Source organism: Dendrobates tinctorius, unplaced genomic scaffold (genome assembly GCF_039654945.1).
Source record: "Dendrobates tinctorius isolate UK_male_01 unplaced genomic scaffold, ASM3965494v1 ptg000083l, whole genome shotgun sequence".
Classification (NCBI taxonomy): domain Eukaryota; kingdom Metazoa; phylum Chordata; class Amphibia; order Anura; family Dendrobatidae; genus Dendrobates; species Dendrobates tinctorius.
In genome coordinates this window covers 168,562-182,905 of record NW_027361751.1, presented here as the reverse complement: position 1 = coordinate 182,905, position 14,344 = coordinate 168,562, and the positions used below count along the sequence as shown (strand labels likewise).

The window sequence follows — 14,344 nt, the reverse complement described above, 5'->3', positions numbered from 1 at the left end:
CCCCAAATCACCTCATCTCCTTCTCCATTTCTTTTCTCTTTTCTGTTCATGTTAGATGTTGGAAATGTCTGAATGGTTTGCAGTACAGACATGTTATCACGCCAGTGAATGTTTAAATCTCTTACTGTTACTTACTGTTTCTCTTATTCATTCTCGTCTCGACTATTGTAACTCTCTTCTAATCGGTCTCCCTCTTACCAAACTCTCCCCTCTCCAATCTGTCTTGAATGCAGCAGCCAGGATCATATTCCTCACCAATCGTTACACCGATGCCTCTACCTTGTGCCAGTCATTACACTGGCTACCCATCAGGGCCGGACTGGGACTAAAATTCAGCCCTGGCATTTGAAGTTACACAGGCCCACTAGTCACATGGTGACTATATAATATCTTTGTACACTTGTAGTTTACAAGAAGTGAGAGGAGATTAACACGACTATATAACATGTAGTCACAGCTGTGCCCAGTATTTCAGCTCAGTCCTATTTATTGCTTTTAGGTACAGTACTCCTCCCAAAGCTCTGTCCCCTTTTGTATGCATGATTACAGAATTCCTGGCAGAACTGCTCTCTATTGGGCAACCAGACCCCCTGGTCATAGCCGCCCCTATCATACCTCCCAACTTTTGAAGAAGGGAAAGACGGACAAAGACTGCGGCGCGCGCGCGCCGCTGCAAATTTTGGCCACGCCCAGCCACACCCATTTCACAAATAGTCACACCCATGTCCACACCTAATCGCACCCATTTAGCACTGCTGATCACACTGACTGGTACTGAGGGCACAGTGGCTGGCATTATGGGCACACTGACTGGCACTAAGGAAGAGAGAAAACAGAGAGCGAGAAAGAAAGGGGAAAGAAAGAAAGAACAGTGAAAGACAAAGAAAGAACAGAGAGAGAAAGAAAGAGGGGAAAGAAAGAAAGAACAGTGAGAGAGAGAAAGAACAGAGAGAAAGAAAGAAGTAAAGAAAAGAAAGAAAGAACAGAGAGAAAGAGAGGAAAGAAAGAGGGGAAGAAAGAACAGAGAGAGAAAGAAAGAACAGAGAGAGAAAGAAAAAGAGAGAAAGAAAGATTCTACAAAGATACTATAGCAGCCCGGCTCCCATTGTAGTGCCCACCTGAGCCTCCCGGTGCAGGACATATCATGATCCGCTCACATAGCCGGCATCCCTGATTCCAAGGCGATCCTGCTGTCTGCGCTGTCGGAGGAGGACACGGTGATGGATCTGAAGCATTCCTGGTTCCGTCACAATCTCCTCAAGAAATTATCTAATTTCCAGTCAGCTTCCAGCACATCACTTCCGGTGGAACGTCATGTGTGTGTTTTAAAATGCTCCTCGGGGCTCCGCAGTGTACTCCTGTGTCCGTGGGAAAAGCCTGCTTTGTATGCTTCGTACACGCGCGGCTCCTCTCCGTACATCCCGTACACATATGGCTCCACTCCATACACACACGGCTCCACTCTGTCCACCTCGTACATGCGTGGCTCCTCTCCGTACACCTCGTACACGCGCGGCTCCTCTCCGTACACCTCGTACACGCGCGGCTCCACCTCGTACACACACACGGCTCCGCTCCGTACACCTCGTACACGCGCGGCTCCGCTCCGTACACCTCGTACACGCGCGGCTCCGCTCCGTACACCTCGTACACACGCGGCTCCGCTCCGTACACCTCGTACACACGCGGCTCCTCTCCGTACATCTCGTACACACGCGGCTCCGCTCCGTACACCTCGTACACACGCGACTCCGCTCCGTACACCTCGTACACGCGGCTCTGCTCCGTACACCTCGTACACGCGGCTCTGCTCCGTACACCTCGTACACACACGGCTCCGCTCCGTACACCTCGTACACACACGGCTCCGCTCAGTACACCTCATACACACACTGCTCCGCTCCGTACACCTCGTACACACACGGCTCCGCTCAGTACACCTCATACACGGCTCCGCTCCGTACACCTCGTACACACACGGCTCCGCTCAGTACACCTCATACATACACGACTCCGCTCCGTACACCTCGTACACACGCGGCTCCGCTCCGTACACCTCGTACACACGCGGCTCCGCTCCGTACACCTCGTACACACACGGCTCCGCTCCGTACACCTCGTACACACACGGCTCCGCTCCGTACACCTCATACACACACGGCTCCGCTCCGTACACCTCGTACACGCGCGGCTCCACCTCGTACACACACACGGCTCCGCTCCGTACACCTCGTACACACGGCTCCGCTCCGTACACCTCATACACACACAGCTCCGCTCCGTACACCTCGTACACACACGGCTCCGCTCCGTACACCTCGTACACACACGGCTCTGCTACATCCACACTGTAAATCCTGACCCCACACATACTTACCTCAACCAGCACCATGACAACAGCAAAGCAGAGTCTTGCAGACGGTAGAGGCAAGGCTGAGCGCACAGGACCTGTGATGAGGTCACAGGAGGGGCGGAGTCAGGGGTGACATGATCGGGGGTCTGGACAAAGGCTCCTGATTATGTGACCCCCTGACTCCTCCCCTCCTGTGACCTCATCACAGGTCCTGCGAACAGAGCGAGCAGGCAAGCGAGTGCGACGCTGTGAGTGGCTGCGGGGGGGAGGGGGTCTCATGCTAAGGCGAGGATGGGGTGCGTGGGGGGGCGTGGCGGCTTATCTCCCTGCAGTGCGGGAGGAACTTGGAAACTATCACCGCCATGCCCGCAGAGGGCCGGCGGCAGGAGCAACAGTGGCCGCAGCAGCGGCCCACGTGACAGCGGCCCAGCGGGAAAATGCCCGGTTGGTTATATTGCCAATCCGGGCCTGCTACCCATCCACTCCAGAATTCAGTATAAACTTATTACCCTCACCCACAAAGCCCTCCATGGATGGCTCAGCACCACCCTACATCTCCTCCCTTGTTTCAGTATGCCATCCTAACCACGCCCTCCGTTCTGCTGATGACCTGAGGTTAGCATCCTCAATAATCATAACCTCCCACTCCCGTCTCCAAGACTTTACACGTGCTGCGCCAATTCTTTGGAATGCACTTCCCAGGTCAATACGATTAGTCCCCAATCCCCACAATTTTAAGCGTGCCCTGAAAACGCATTTATTCAGACTGGCCTATCGCCTCAACATATTAACCTAATCTATCCCTGTGTGGCACAGCCAAAAGTTTTACCATAACCAGGTTCCCCGCATCATGTTCCCACATGCTTTATGCATCCATTAGCCCTCTGTGTTTGTACTGTTACACACTTAACATTATGGCTGGTCCATACAATCAGGGCAATTGTTACCACCCACCTTTCGTGTCTACCTCTTTCCTCATAGACTGTAAGCTTGCGAGCAGGGCCCTCATTCCTCTTGGTATTTGTTATAATCTATGTGATTATTGTTATGCTGTAATGTCTATTGTCTGTACAAATCCCCTCCGAAATGTAAAGTGCTGTGGAATATGTCGGCGCTACAGAAATAAAATGTATTATTATAACTATTCGGAAGAAATATGCGACAACTGAACTTGGAGAATAACCGTTCCATCTGAAGAGGGAATGGACCCTAAAAACTACACCATGCGGATAGGTGCTCTAGACAATTCCCAGACATGGAACTGGAAACGCATGACTCCTAAATTTGATCTTTGACTATAGTCACTGGCGATTGTTATTGTGAAACACAATAGTGCATTCGAAATTCATGTTCTATGTATGGACACCTGTTATCAGTTGAATGATTCACCCAAGTGCACAACATATAATTATACACGCTGTACTCCTATTGTTTTGTTTGCCATAAAACTAATAAAAAGATGATTAAAATAACTGACATCAGATTGTGTTTTTTTTTTTTATAATCTGTATTTCTGATTGCAGCTTATTGTATTCTGTTTCTTGTACATTTATGGAAGCTGCTCTCCTGCCTGTTTGGAGATATGAAAGTTGGACATATGCATGTGTATATATCATAAGACTTTATAGGGGACTCTATTTAGTTTGGGCGAGCGCGCGCACATCATCAATTTTTGGCCCTCAAGGACCCGGGCGTGACAGTAGCTTAGGAACAGAGGGAGGTCCGGCAGCGTCTGGTTCGGCCATAGAACGTAAGTAGCTGTGGCTGTGAGGTACCTGGGACCTGGGGCTTAATAAAGTAAAGTAACTAGCCCGGGCCCCAGTGTGCCACACAGTCTGCCAGTCCATTTATGTGGTGGCTTGGCTGTGCTGCCTCAGCGCAGGTTCGGCAGTGTGTCTCACCCAGTCTGGCCCCCCTCTTTGCTTCTGCTCACCAGTCCCCGTACACCAGTAATGGCAGTAATGCCTTGATGGCTGCCCTGAGTGACCGCCTCCAGTAGCCGTATACCCCCAAAATTCTGCATGTCAGAGTGCACAATTGCTCTGTCGACACCACTATATTCTATGGCCTCATTGGCATATACGTCTGAATCCTGACGCGACCAAGGGACGACAGGCAAAATTCAATGTGAAAAACACCATTACGCTACTACATCCTGTTCCTCCCATAGACATTAGCAATGATAGACTGTTTGTATAGAAGCCTTATCTGAGCATGCTGTAATCTTGGCATTGTACAGGGAAAGGAAAGAAGTGAGCTGTAAAACCACCTCTATTATGTACATTGTGGTACCTGTCGACATAATCCTGCCTGTGGTGACAATCCGATTGCTGAAAAGTCTTTTATGCAGAACAGGAAGCATGAGTCTAAGTTCTATTGGCTAATATGGAATTTAAAAAAAAAAAACATGATCAGAAATAAAAAAAAACTATATATATATATATATATATATATATATATATATATATATATATATATTTATTATATATTTTTTAAAGGGAACCTGTCATGTCCAATAACATTGTTAACCTGCAGAGATAGTGTTAATCTGTGGATTAGTAGTGTTATGAAGATGACGGGCCGCAGTGCTGAGAGGGCGGCGGGGGGGAATGAATTTTTTATTTCTCCAGGGAGCCGCTGTCTTTGTCATGCTAGGGAGGCTACAGTCATCGCTTACTAAACGGAGGGCGGTGGCTGTGACCCCGCTCCGGCACTTGGATTGACAGTCCACTCAGCAGCGCATTGGTGCTGACAGAACACTTCAGTTATTGTTTCCTTCTGATCTGTGTTTTATGAGGTTGATAGTATAATAATTTTTGATATGATGTTCAGATGCTGTTCATCAGTAAGGATTTTGTGTCCAAATTACTAATGATCCTTTACCTCCATAGGTTCCTTTTGTTAATCAAGTTAATTGAAACATTAATCAGATTTCCAGTATGGCTTGTAAATGTTGGTCCGTTTCCATTTTCTCCTCTAGATATGGGGTTCCAGATTTTCACCAGTCAGTCTCAGTCCGCTCTTTTTCAGGATTTTCTTTTACGGGCTAACAAATATAACAAACTTCTGATGATGGGAGAGTCGCCCTCTACTGACAGAAAACTCATCATTATCGACGTAAGTCATAAAGTAAAGTCAAAATAAACTGCTCATCACCAAAGCTGGCCAATGTATAGAAGGGGAAAGAAATCTGTCTCCAAACTGTTAATTGTGAGGGATTTAATAATACTTTGCATACAGGTTAGAAATAAAGGGAAATATAACTATACTGGAGAAACATAAACGGTATGGACGCCATGTTTTTAAATTTTATTATTGTTTATTTGCTTCATAATTGCAAAATTAAGAAACATTTTGAATAGTTTTTATTTAAGTTTCCTACCATTTTGATGTTACAGAATCCACTCCTTCACATATCTGATGGTGGTGCATATTGTACACCTTGTTGAGTTTGCTTTTGTTTGCTTTTACCATCCCTTCTCTGTGCTAAGGATAGCATTTAGGAAGATAAGAAGGCTGTATATTGCAAGAAAACTCACATGTCAGTAAGCAGGGAGTAGGGCAGTGAAAACAGAAGATGAGTATCTATGCAGAGAAAGTAGGGTGTCATGCACTTTAAAATGTCAAGCAGAACTCGAGAGGTGAGATCCCTCAAGGGCTGTATAAAGGGAAATCTATACAGGAATGAAGCTGTGTCATTTCATAAGATCTGAGGAAGGCAAGCCTCAAATCCAGCATACATTACTGGCAGGCATATGTGAAAAGTCTGAATCTAGGAGCAGGTGTAAACGGCATTTTATGTGGTGAATCAAGAATATGAAATTTTATGTTGAAAATTAGTGAACCTATTTTATTTATTTTTTTAATCTTTTTACTCAAAGTAAACCAGCAATGTATGTACAAATCTTCACGCTGTGTCAATGGTGTCTATTAGTGAATATACAGTGCATTGCGAAAATATTCGACCCCCTGGAACTTTTCAACCTTTTCTCACATATCATGCTTCAGACATAAAGATACCAAATGTAAATTTTTGGTGAAGAATCAACAACAAGTGGGACCCAATTGTGAAGTTGAATGAAATTTATTGGTTATTTTATATTTTTTTTAAATACAAAAACTGAAAAGTGGGGCGTGCAATATTATTCGGCCCCTTTACTTTTAGTGCAGCAAACTCACTCCAGAAGTTCATTGTGGATCTCAAAATGATCCAATGTTGTCCTAAATGACTAAGGATGATAACTATAATCCACCTGTGTGTAATCAAGTCTCAGTATTAATGCACCTGCTCTGTGATAGTCTCAGGGTTCTGTTTGAAGCACAGAGAATCATGAAGACCAAGGAACACAGCAGGCAGGTCCGTGATACTGTTGTGGAGAAGTTTAAAGCCGGATTTGGATACAAAATGATTTCCAAAACTTTAAATATCCCAAGGAGCACTGTGCAAGTGATCATATTGAAATGGAAGGAGTATCATACCACTGCAAATCTACCAAGACCCGGCTGTCCCTCTAACCTTTCATCTCAAACAAGGAGAAGACTGATCAGAGATGCATCCAAGAGGCCATGATCACTCTGGATGAACTGCAGAGATCTACAGCTGAGGTGGGACAGTCTGTCCATAGGACAACAATCAGTTGTACCCTGCACAAATCTGGACTTTATGGAAGAGTGGTAAGAAGAAAGCCATTTCTCAAAGATATCCATAAAAAGTGTTGTTTAAAGTTTGCAGCAAGCCACCTGGGAGACACACACCAAAGATGTGGAAGAAGGTGCTCTGGTCAGATGAAACCAAAATTGAACTTTTTGGCAACAATGCCAAACGATATGTTTGGTGTAAAGGCAACACAGCTCATCACCCTGAACACACCATCCCCACTGTCAAACGTGGTGGCAGCATCATGGTTTGGGCCTGCTTTTCTTCAGCAGGGACAGGGAAGATGGTGAAGATGGATGGAGCCAAATACAGGACCATTCTTGAAAAAAACCTGTTGGAGTCTGCAAAAGACCTGAGATTGGAACGGAGATTTGTCTTCCAACAAGACAATGATCCCAAACATAAAGCAAAATTTACGATAGAATGTTTCACAAATAAACGTATCCAGGTGTTAGAATGGCCAAGTCAAAGTTCACACCTGAATCCAATTGAGAATCTGTGGCAAGAGCTGAAAACTGCTGTTCACAATCGATCTCCATCAAACCTCACTGAGCTCGAGCTGTTTGCCAAGAAAGAATGGGCAAGAATTTCAGTCTCTCAATGTACAAAACTGATAGAGACATACCCCAAGTGACTTGCAGCACAAGGTGGCGCAACAAAGTATTAAGTTCAAGGGGCCGAATAATATTGCACTCCCCAATTTTCAGTTTTTGAATTTCCACAAAAATGTAAAATAACCAATAAATTTCATTCAACTTCACAATTGTGTTCCACTTGTTGATTCTTCACCAAAAATTTACATTTGGTATCTTTATGTTTATGATATGTGAGAAAATGTTGAAAAGTTCCACGGGGCCGAACACTTTCGCAAGGCACTGTATGTCCTCTAGTGTTAAATTCCACAGAGTAATACTGATCAATTGTGTGTTCATTACATAAAATTAGGCAAATATCATTTTATTTTTTTTCCACTTTGTTTCAGGATATGCCCAACCAATTTTATAGGGATCCTTCAAGTCTACATGATATTCTCAGGTAAGTTAGTATATAAATTGTGTGCTCTTTTGCTGTATATTCATGCACCTCGCTGAGTTAAACTCATTTTTTCTCATTCCACTACAGGAAATTTGTAAAGACTGGTCGCTGCCCCCTAGTGTTCATAATATCAGACAGTCTGAGTGGTGACAGCCATCAAAGACGACTGTTCCCGAAGGAAATCCAGGATGACTTGTGTGTTTGCAATATCAGGTGAAGGCCTTCTTTATTCTAACCTATCAATTTATTTCCACCTAAAATATTGCCAAATAGGGGTTTGTCCGCTACTGGGCAACCCATTCTTAAATGCTAAAGTGGCCCCAGAAACCCCCCAAAAATCACATACTTCTTGGACCAGTGCCATTCCAGTGATGTTGTCGTTGTATATCTCAGAGCTCATGTGACATTGCATTATGCATTCAATGTCTGGCAGCAGCTGCAGAGCAAGCAAAATTTTGGGGTGCATAAAAAGAGAAAACCATGTGATCCAAATGTATTATCACCCCCCTATAAATCACTTGAGAGGCCACTTTATGGTTGTATTTAGGACCTGAATTTATATGCGCTTTATCTGCTAATGAGGTTAGTAGGTATGCACAGGTGCACTTTGGTTGTTTTATGGAGAATGCTATTATGACACATTGCAGCAGTCTTTTTCCATGTAGCCTTATGGCATTTCATTTGGATTGAATTAAATTCTCATGTATTCAGTAGGTATCTTAACCACTTATATTTGCTATAGTGCTAAAAAAAATTTTTTAGGACATGTTGTAGTGGTTAGCTTTAACCATATTTTTATGCCAAGTATGTAATTTGGTGCACTAGTATGTTTCAATCCATGATATTTTGTATGTGACCAGCTGCTGGTAGCTATTATTTTGCATTTTTGTATCTCTGTCAATGACTTTTAATATTGAGTAATATTTAATAAAATGGATTTTCTATAAAGTGGCTTATATTTCCCAATTGTTGTAGGTGTTAATAGGAAGTGCTTATGATTAGGCCTTTCTTCATGGTATACAGTCATATGTAAAAGTTTGGGCACCCCTATTAATGTTAACCTTTTTTCTTTATAACAATTTTGGTTTTTGCAACAGCTATTTCAGTTTCATATATCTAATAACTGATGGACTCAGTTATATTTCTGGATTCAAATTAGGTTTATTGTACTAACAGAAAATGTGCAATCTGCGTTTAAACAAAATTTGACCGGTGCAAAAGTATGGGCACCCTTATCATTTTCTTGATTTGAACACTCCTAACTACTTTTTACTGACTTCCTGAAGCACTAAATTGGTTTTGTAACCTCATTGAGCTTTGAACTTCATAGCCAGGTGTATCAAATCATGAGAAAAGGTATTTAAGGTGGCCACTTGCAAGTAGTTCTCCTATTTGATTCTCCTATGAAGAGTGGCATCATGGGCTCCTCAAAACAACTCTCAAATGATCTGAAAACAAAGATTATTCAACATAGCTTTTCAGGGGAAGGATACAAAAAGTTGTCTCAGAGATTTAACCTGTCAGTTTCCACTGTGAGGAACATAGTAAGGAAATGGAAGAACACAGGTACAGTTCTTGTTAAGCCCAGAAGTGGCAGGCCAAGAAAAATATCAGAAAGGCAGAGAAGAAGAATGGTGAGAACAGTCAAGGACAATCCACAGACCACCTCCAAAGACCTGCAGCATCATCTTGCTGCAGATGGTGTCACTGTGCATCGGTCAACAATACAGCGCACTTTGCACAAGGAGAAGCTGTATGGGAGAGTGATGTGAAAGAAGCCGTTTCTGCAAGCACGCCACAAACAGTCGCCTGAGGTATGCAAAAGCACATTTGGACAAGCCAGTTACATTTTGGAAGAAGGTCCTGTGGACTGATGAAACAAAGATTGAGTTGTTTGGTCATACAAAAAGGCGTTATGCATGCGCTGTATTGTTGACCGATGCACAGTGACACCATCTGCAGCAAGATGATGCTGCAGGTCTTTGGAGGTGGTCTGTGGATTGTCCTTGACTGTTCTCACCATTCTTCTTCTCTGCCTTTCTGATATTTTTCTTGGCCTGCCACTTCTGGGCTTAACAAGAACTGTACCTGTGTTCTTCCATTTCCTTACTATGTTCCTCACAGTGGAAACTGACAGGTTAAATCTCTGAGACAACTTTTTGTATCCTTCCCCTGAAAAGCTATGTTTAATAATCTTTGTTTTCAGATCATTTGAGAGTTGTTTTGAGGAGCCCATGATGCCACTCTTCATAGGAGAATCAAATAGGAGAACTACTTGCAAGTGGCCACCTTAAATACCTTTTCTCATGATTTGATACACCTGGCTATGAAGTTCAAAGCTCAATGAGGTTACAAAACCAATTTAGTGCTTCAGGAAGTCAGTAAAAAGTAGTTAGGAGTGTTCAAATCAAGAAAATGATAAGGGTGCCCATACTTTTGCACCAGTCAAATTTTGTTTAAATGCAGATTGCACATTTTCTGTTAGTACAATAAACCTAATTTGAATCCAGAAATATAACTGAGTCCATCAGTTATTAGATATATGAAACTGAAATAGCTGTTGCAAAAACCAAAATTGTTATAAAGAAAAAAGGTTAACATTAATAGGGGTGCCCAAACTTTTACATATGACTGTACATAAGTGAAAACACTATATACTAAGGGATTATGCTATACATAATAAGTGAGTACACTGTATACTAGGAGACTGTGCTATACATAATAAGGCTACAGTCCTGTATCCGTGTGTGTGTCTGTGCTGCGCGCTTTTACAGACACATTGAGCATGTCTTATTCTGATCTTCAAAATTGGACCAGAACAAAGCATCCTTTGAGCCTCACTTATCTCATTCTCAGAGCCATGATTTTCACGGATGTGTGAATGAATCTGTAAAATTCTACAAAGTCCATGTGCCGGTCGATTTAAAAAAAGAAAATCTGGCCTCACACAGACATATCACACAAAATTGAGAATGTAGCCTAAAGGCCCCGTCACACTAAATGATGCACCAGCGATCCCGACAACAATACGACCTTGTCAGGATCGCTGGTGCCTCGCTACATGATCGCTGATGAGCTGCCAAACAGGGACGCTGGTATCTAAGGTAAATATCGGGTAATTAAGCGCACGCGTCACTTAGTTACCCGCTGTGTACCTTAGATACCAGCGTGCTTGCTCTGAGAGCTGGTATCCAAGGTAAATATCGGGTACCAGCTCCCAGCGCTAGCATGCTGGTATCCAAGGTACACAGCGGGTAGCTAAGTGACGCGCGCACTTAGTTACCCGATATTCACCTTGGATACCAGCTCCCAGCGTCTGCTTACAGCGCTGGGAGCTCGCTGATCGTTGCTCTCCCGCTGCCACACGCAGCGATGCCCGCTGGCCAGCGGGAGACCAACGATCAAAAAATGGCCCACGACGATCAGCGATACCCGGCGGGGGGCCGGTCGCTGATACGTGTCACACACAGCGAGATCGCTGGAGAGATCGCAGTGGCGTCACAAAATCAGCGATATCGCTATGTGTGACAGGCCCTTAAGGGATTTTACAGATAGCATCACTCCAAGTCACACAGAACAGATACAGAATAATATTTACATCCAGGTATTAACGGCTAACGTCTCGTCTGATTAGATTCATTATCTGCTGCTTTTTCTCCATTTGGTCAGACCCTCATATTGACATCTCCCTGCCACAACTCGTCATGATAATCACCGCAGCAATGAAAATAACAAAGTCACATATAATGTATGTGTCTCCCCCACACTGCACCCCTGACTACAGCTATGTACTGCACCATTAATATGCTACTAGCCACACATCAATGCAAATATGAACTGATAAGGCGTTCTGTGCCCCATATTACCTATAATCTCTGCCACCCAATGAACATAAATTATTCAGTCTCTTTGACTCATTCCAATGAACTGAAAGGTGCACATGCTACTTTTTGCTGCAGAAAATATGCAAAATGTTACAGTACAAGCAAAGTGAATGAGATCCCTGAAGTCTCACGCATAAGTTTCTTATTTTTTCCTTGCAGATTTACAGCAGATTAAAATCTACATATTGTCAATTCTTGCAACGTATTTCACCCTTACTAATTAGTGGGGAAAATAGACAAGAGAATTTTCTGCTGCAAACCCTGAATGTGTGCACATAGTCTTAGCCTCTGTCCTGTGTCCCTTCTATTCAATACTAGTAGAGTACCCACGGCTTCGCTCGTGGAAAATATGTTAAATTGTTGGTTATGGTGGCTAAAGTAAAATTTTCAGCGTCACCCAGAAATTGACATTTTCAGAGTGCTACAGTAAATTTTCTTTTCCACTTTAATTTTTTTTTATTTTGGCATTTTACTAATTTGTCGTAATATTGATGTGAACTTTTTTTTTAATTTCACCATTTTTATTGATTTTACATATTCAATACATGTTATGTAGTATAAACTATTACAACTGTTCATCCTTTTGTTCAGATGTTTCCATATTCCTTGCTTCAGCCTGCCTTATCCGATTCTTGTGAAGACGACATTCCCGGTGCTCTGATGTCTCAGCTGCCTTACATTTAGCCTGTCTTATCCATTTCTTTTCAAGCCGCGAGTCACGTTGTTCACCTATCTCAGCTCTTTGACACAATTTTGCTTTCTTAGCTTTTGGATGAACTTGCCCAATAGATGGTCGTTTTTTGGGTGGCATTTAAAAAAAAAACAAAAAAAAAAACAGTCCTTAGTATTATGACCCTTTAGTATTCACCTGACACTGATAAGAGATGTAATAGGATGAATAGTAAATACAGAGCAGCCCTCACACAGTATTACTATGACCTGAAGGAGCTCACATCTCAGTAATGAAAACCACCTCACAGGCAGACTTGTCTAGTTGCCCAAAGCAACCAATCAGAGCTCAGCTTTCACTTTACCTCAGGAGCTTCAGTGATGAAAGCTCCCTGTATAGTAAGCAATGATGACAATCTTACTATGAGGCATTTTTTGTCCTGACCAATTTTGCTGCTCAGTAATGTTCTTCAGTGTGCGTAGGGTGCATCCATCAGAGTGTATTGCATGCGGGTGTGGTCCTTGCGTGTGTGTGTGTGGTGTGCATGTGGTATTTATGGGGTGGTGTTGTGGTATTTGTGGGGTGTTGTGTTGTGTTTGTCTAGAGTAGTCTGGTGTTTGTATGGTGTGTTGTGGCATTTGTGTGGTGTTGTGCTTGTGGGTTGGTGTATGTGTGCTGTCTGTGTGAGGTTTGTATGGTGTGTGTGTGTGTGTGTGTGTGTGTGGTGGTGCGGCCCCTTTAGCAGCGACTCTTTGGCGCCGTTGCTATAATCCGTCCCTGTCAAGTCACAACTGTTGTTTTCCCCTCAGCACTTTTACTTTCACCTTCACATTTTTTCCTTATTATGTAGCGAGATTTAACGTGCACAGTATTCTGCTCCTGTGGGTGGAGAGGGGGCGTGCCAAATTTCACCCAAATTGGGCGAGAATTGTGGATTTGTATAAAGCGGGCTACTACAGATTTTGAGTTTTATATAAATAGATAAGTCCTTGATAGCATAATAATTAATTTGGGGGTGGGAGAAGACATTATCAGGTACTTATCTTCCCCCTATTCTCAATTCATTATAAGTCCCTGACCGTGTCTTCTCCCACCTTTCAATTCTTTACAAAGTGTCCTATGCACCTTACCCTCTCCTCTTTCACTCTTCCCCCACATCCCGTCATTGTCCCCCCGACCCCAACCCCCTAATTGTCTTCTGTTCTTCTGAGGCATTGCTGCTTCTTTCTTCGTTGACAGCAACGTTCTCTCTGACACATGCGTGCGCTGCATGCTGACATCAAGCAGCGCGCCGCGTGCTGATGTTATCAAGTCACGCGCGCCTGTGTCAGAGACTGAGCACCGGGCAGGAGGCAGAAGACCGATTCTTGCAGCTCTGCTGCCATCTTCTGTAGGCAGTGGAGATGCAGGGATCTCTCCCTGCCCACAGCATATGATTAGGACAGTCTGACCATTGACCCCTCGGAGCCTCGGGATCCATGCAACAGGCCAGATTGCAGTCAGTACTACCACCCTGCAAGGGACCCCCTCCAACTTCGGGCCCTGGTGCAGCTGTACTGGCTATATGTCCGCGCCTGGATCCACCCCCATGCTTAATGCTTGTCGAGATGTTCTATTCCTGAAATTCTGTGCCCTTTTTTCTCCACACATACTTTTGCGAGTTCTACTTTAACCTCTTCGGTCAACAGGACTTGTTTCCAAAATGCATCAGATTTGTTTAGATCAGTGTTTCTCAACTCCGGTCC

The 14,344-nt window shown here is 43.7% G+C and overlaps 1 protein-coding gene across 2 annotated transcripts in view; it reads left to right on the top strand.

Annotated features, from left to right (window-relative positions):
• The window catches only part of RAD17 (RAD17 checkpoint clamp loader component), a 58,428-nt gene that overhangs the window by 22,569 nt on the left and 21,515 nt on the right, over positions 1–14,344 (top strand). For both annotated transcript variants that reach the window (XM_073584023.1, XM_073584022.1), the window contains exons 6-8: positions 5,334–5,470; positions 7,993–8,045; positions 8,133–8,258. In XM_073584023.1, the coding sequence (XP_073440124.1) occupies positions 5,334–5,470; positions 7,993–8,045; positions 8,133–8,258 (316 nt within the window). The remainder of the gene's footprint in view (positions 1–5,333; positions 5,471–7,992; positions 8,046–8,132; positions 8,259–14,344) is intronic.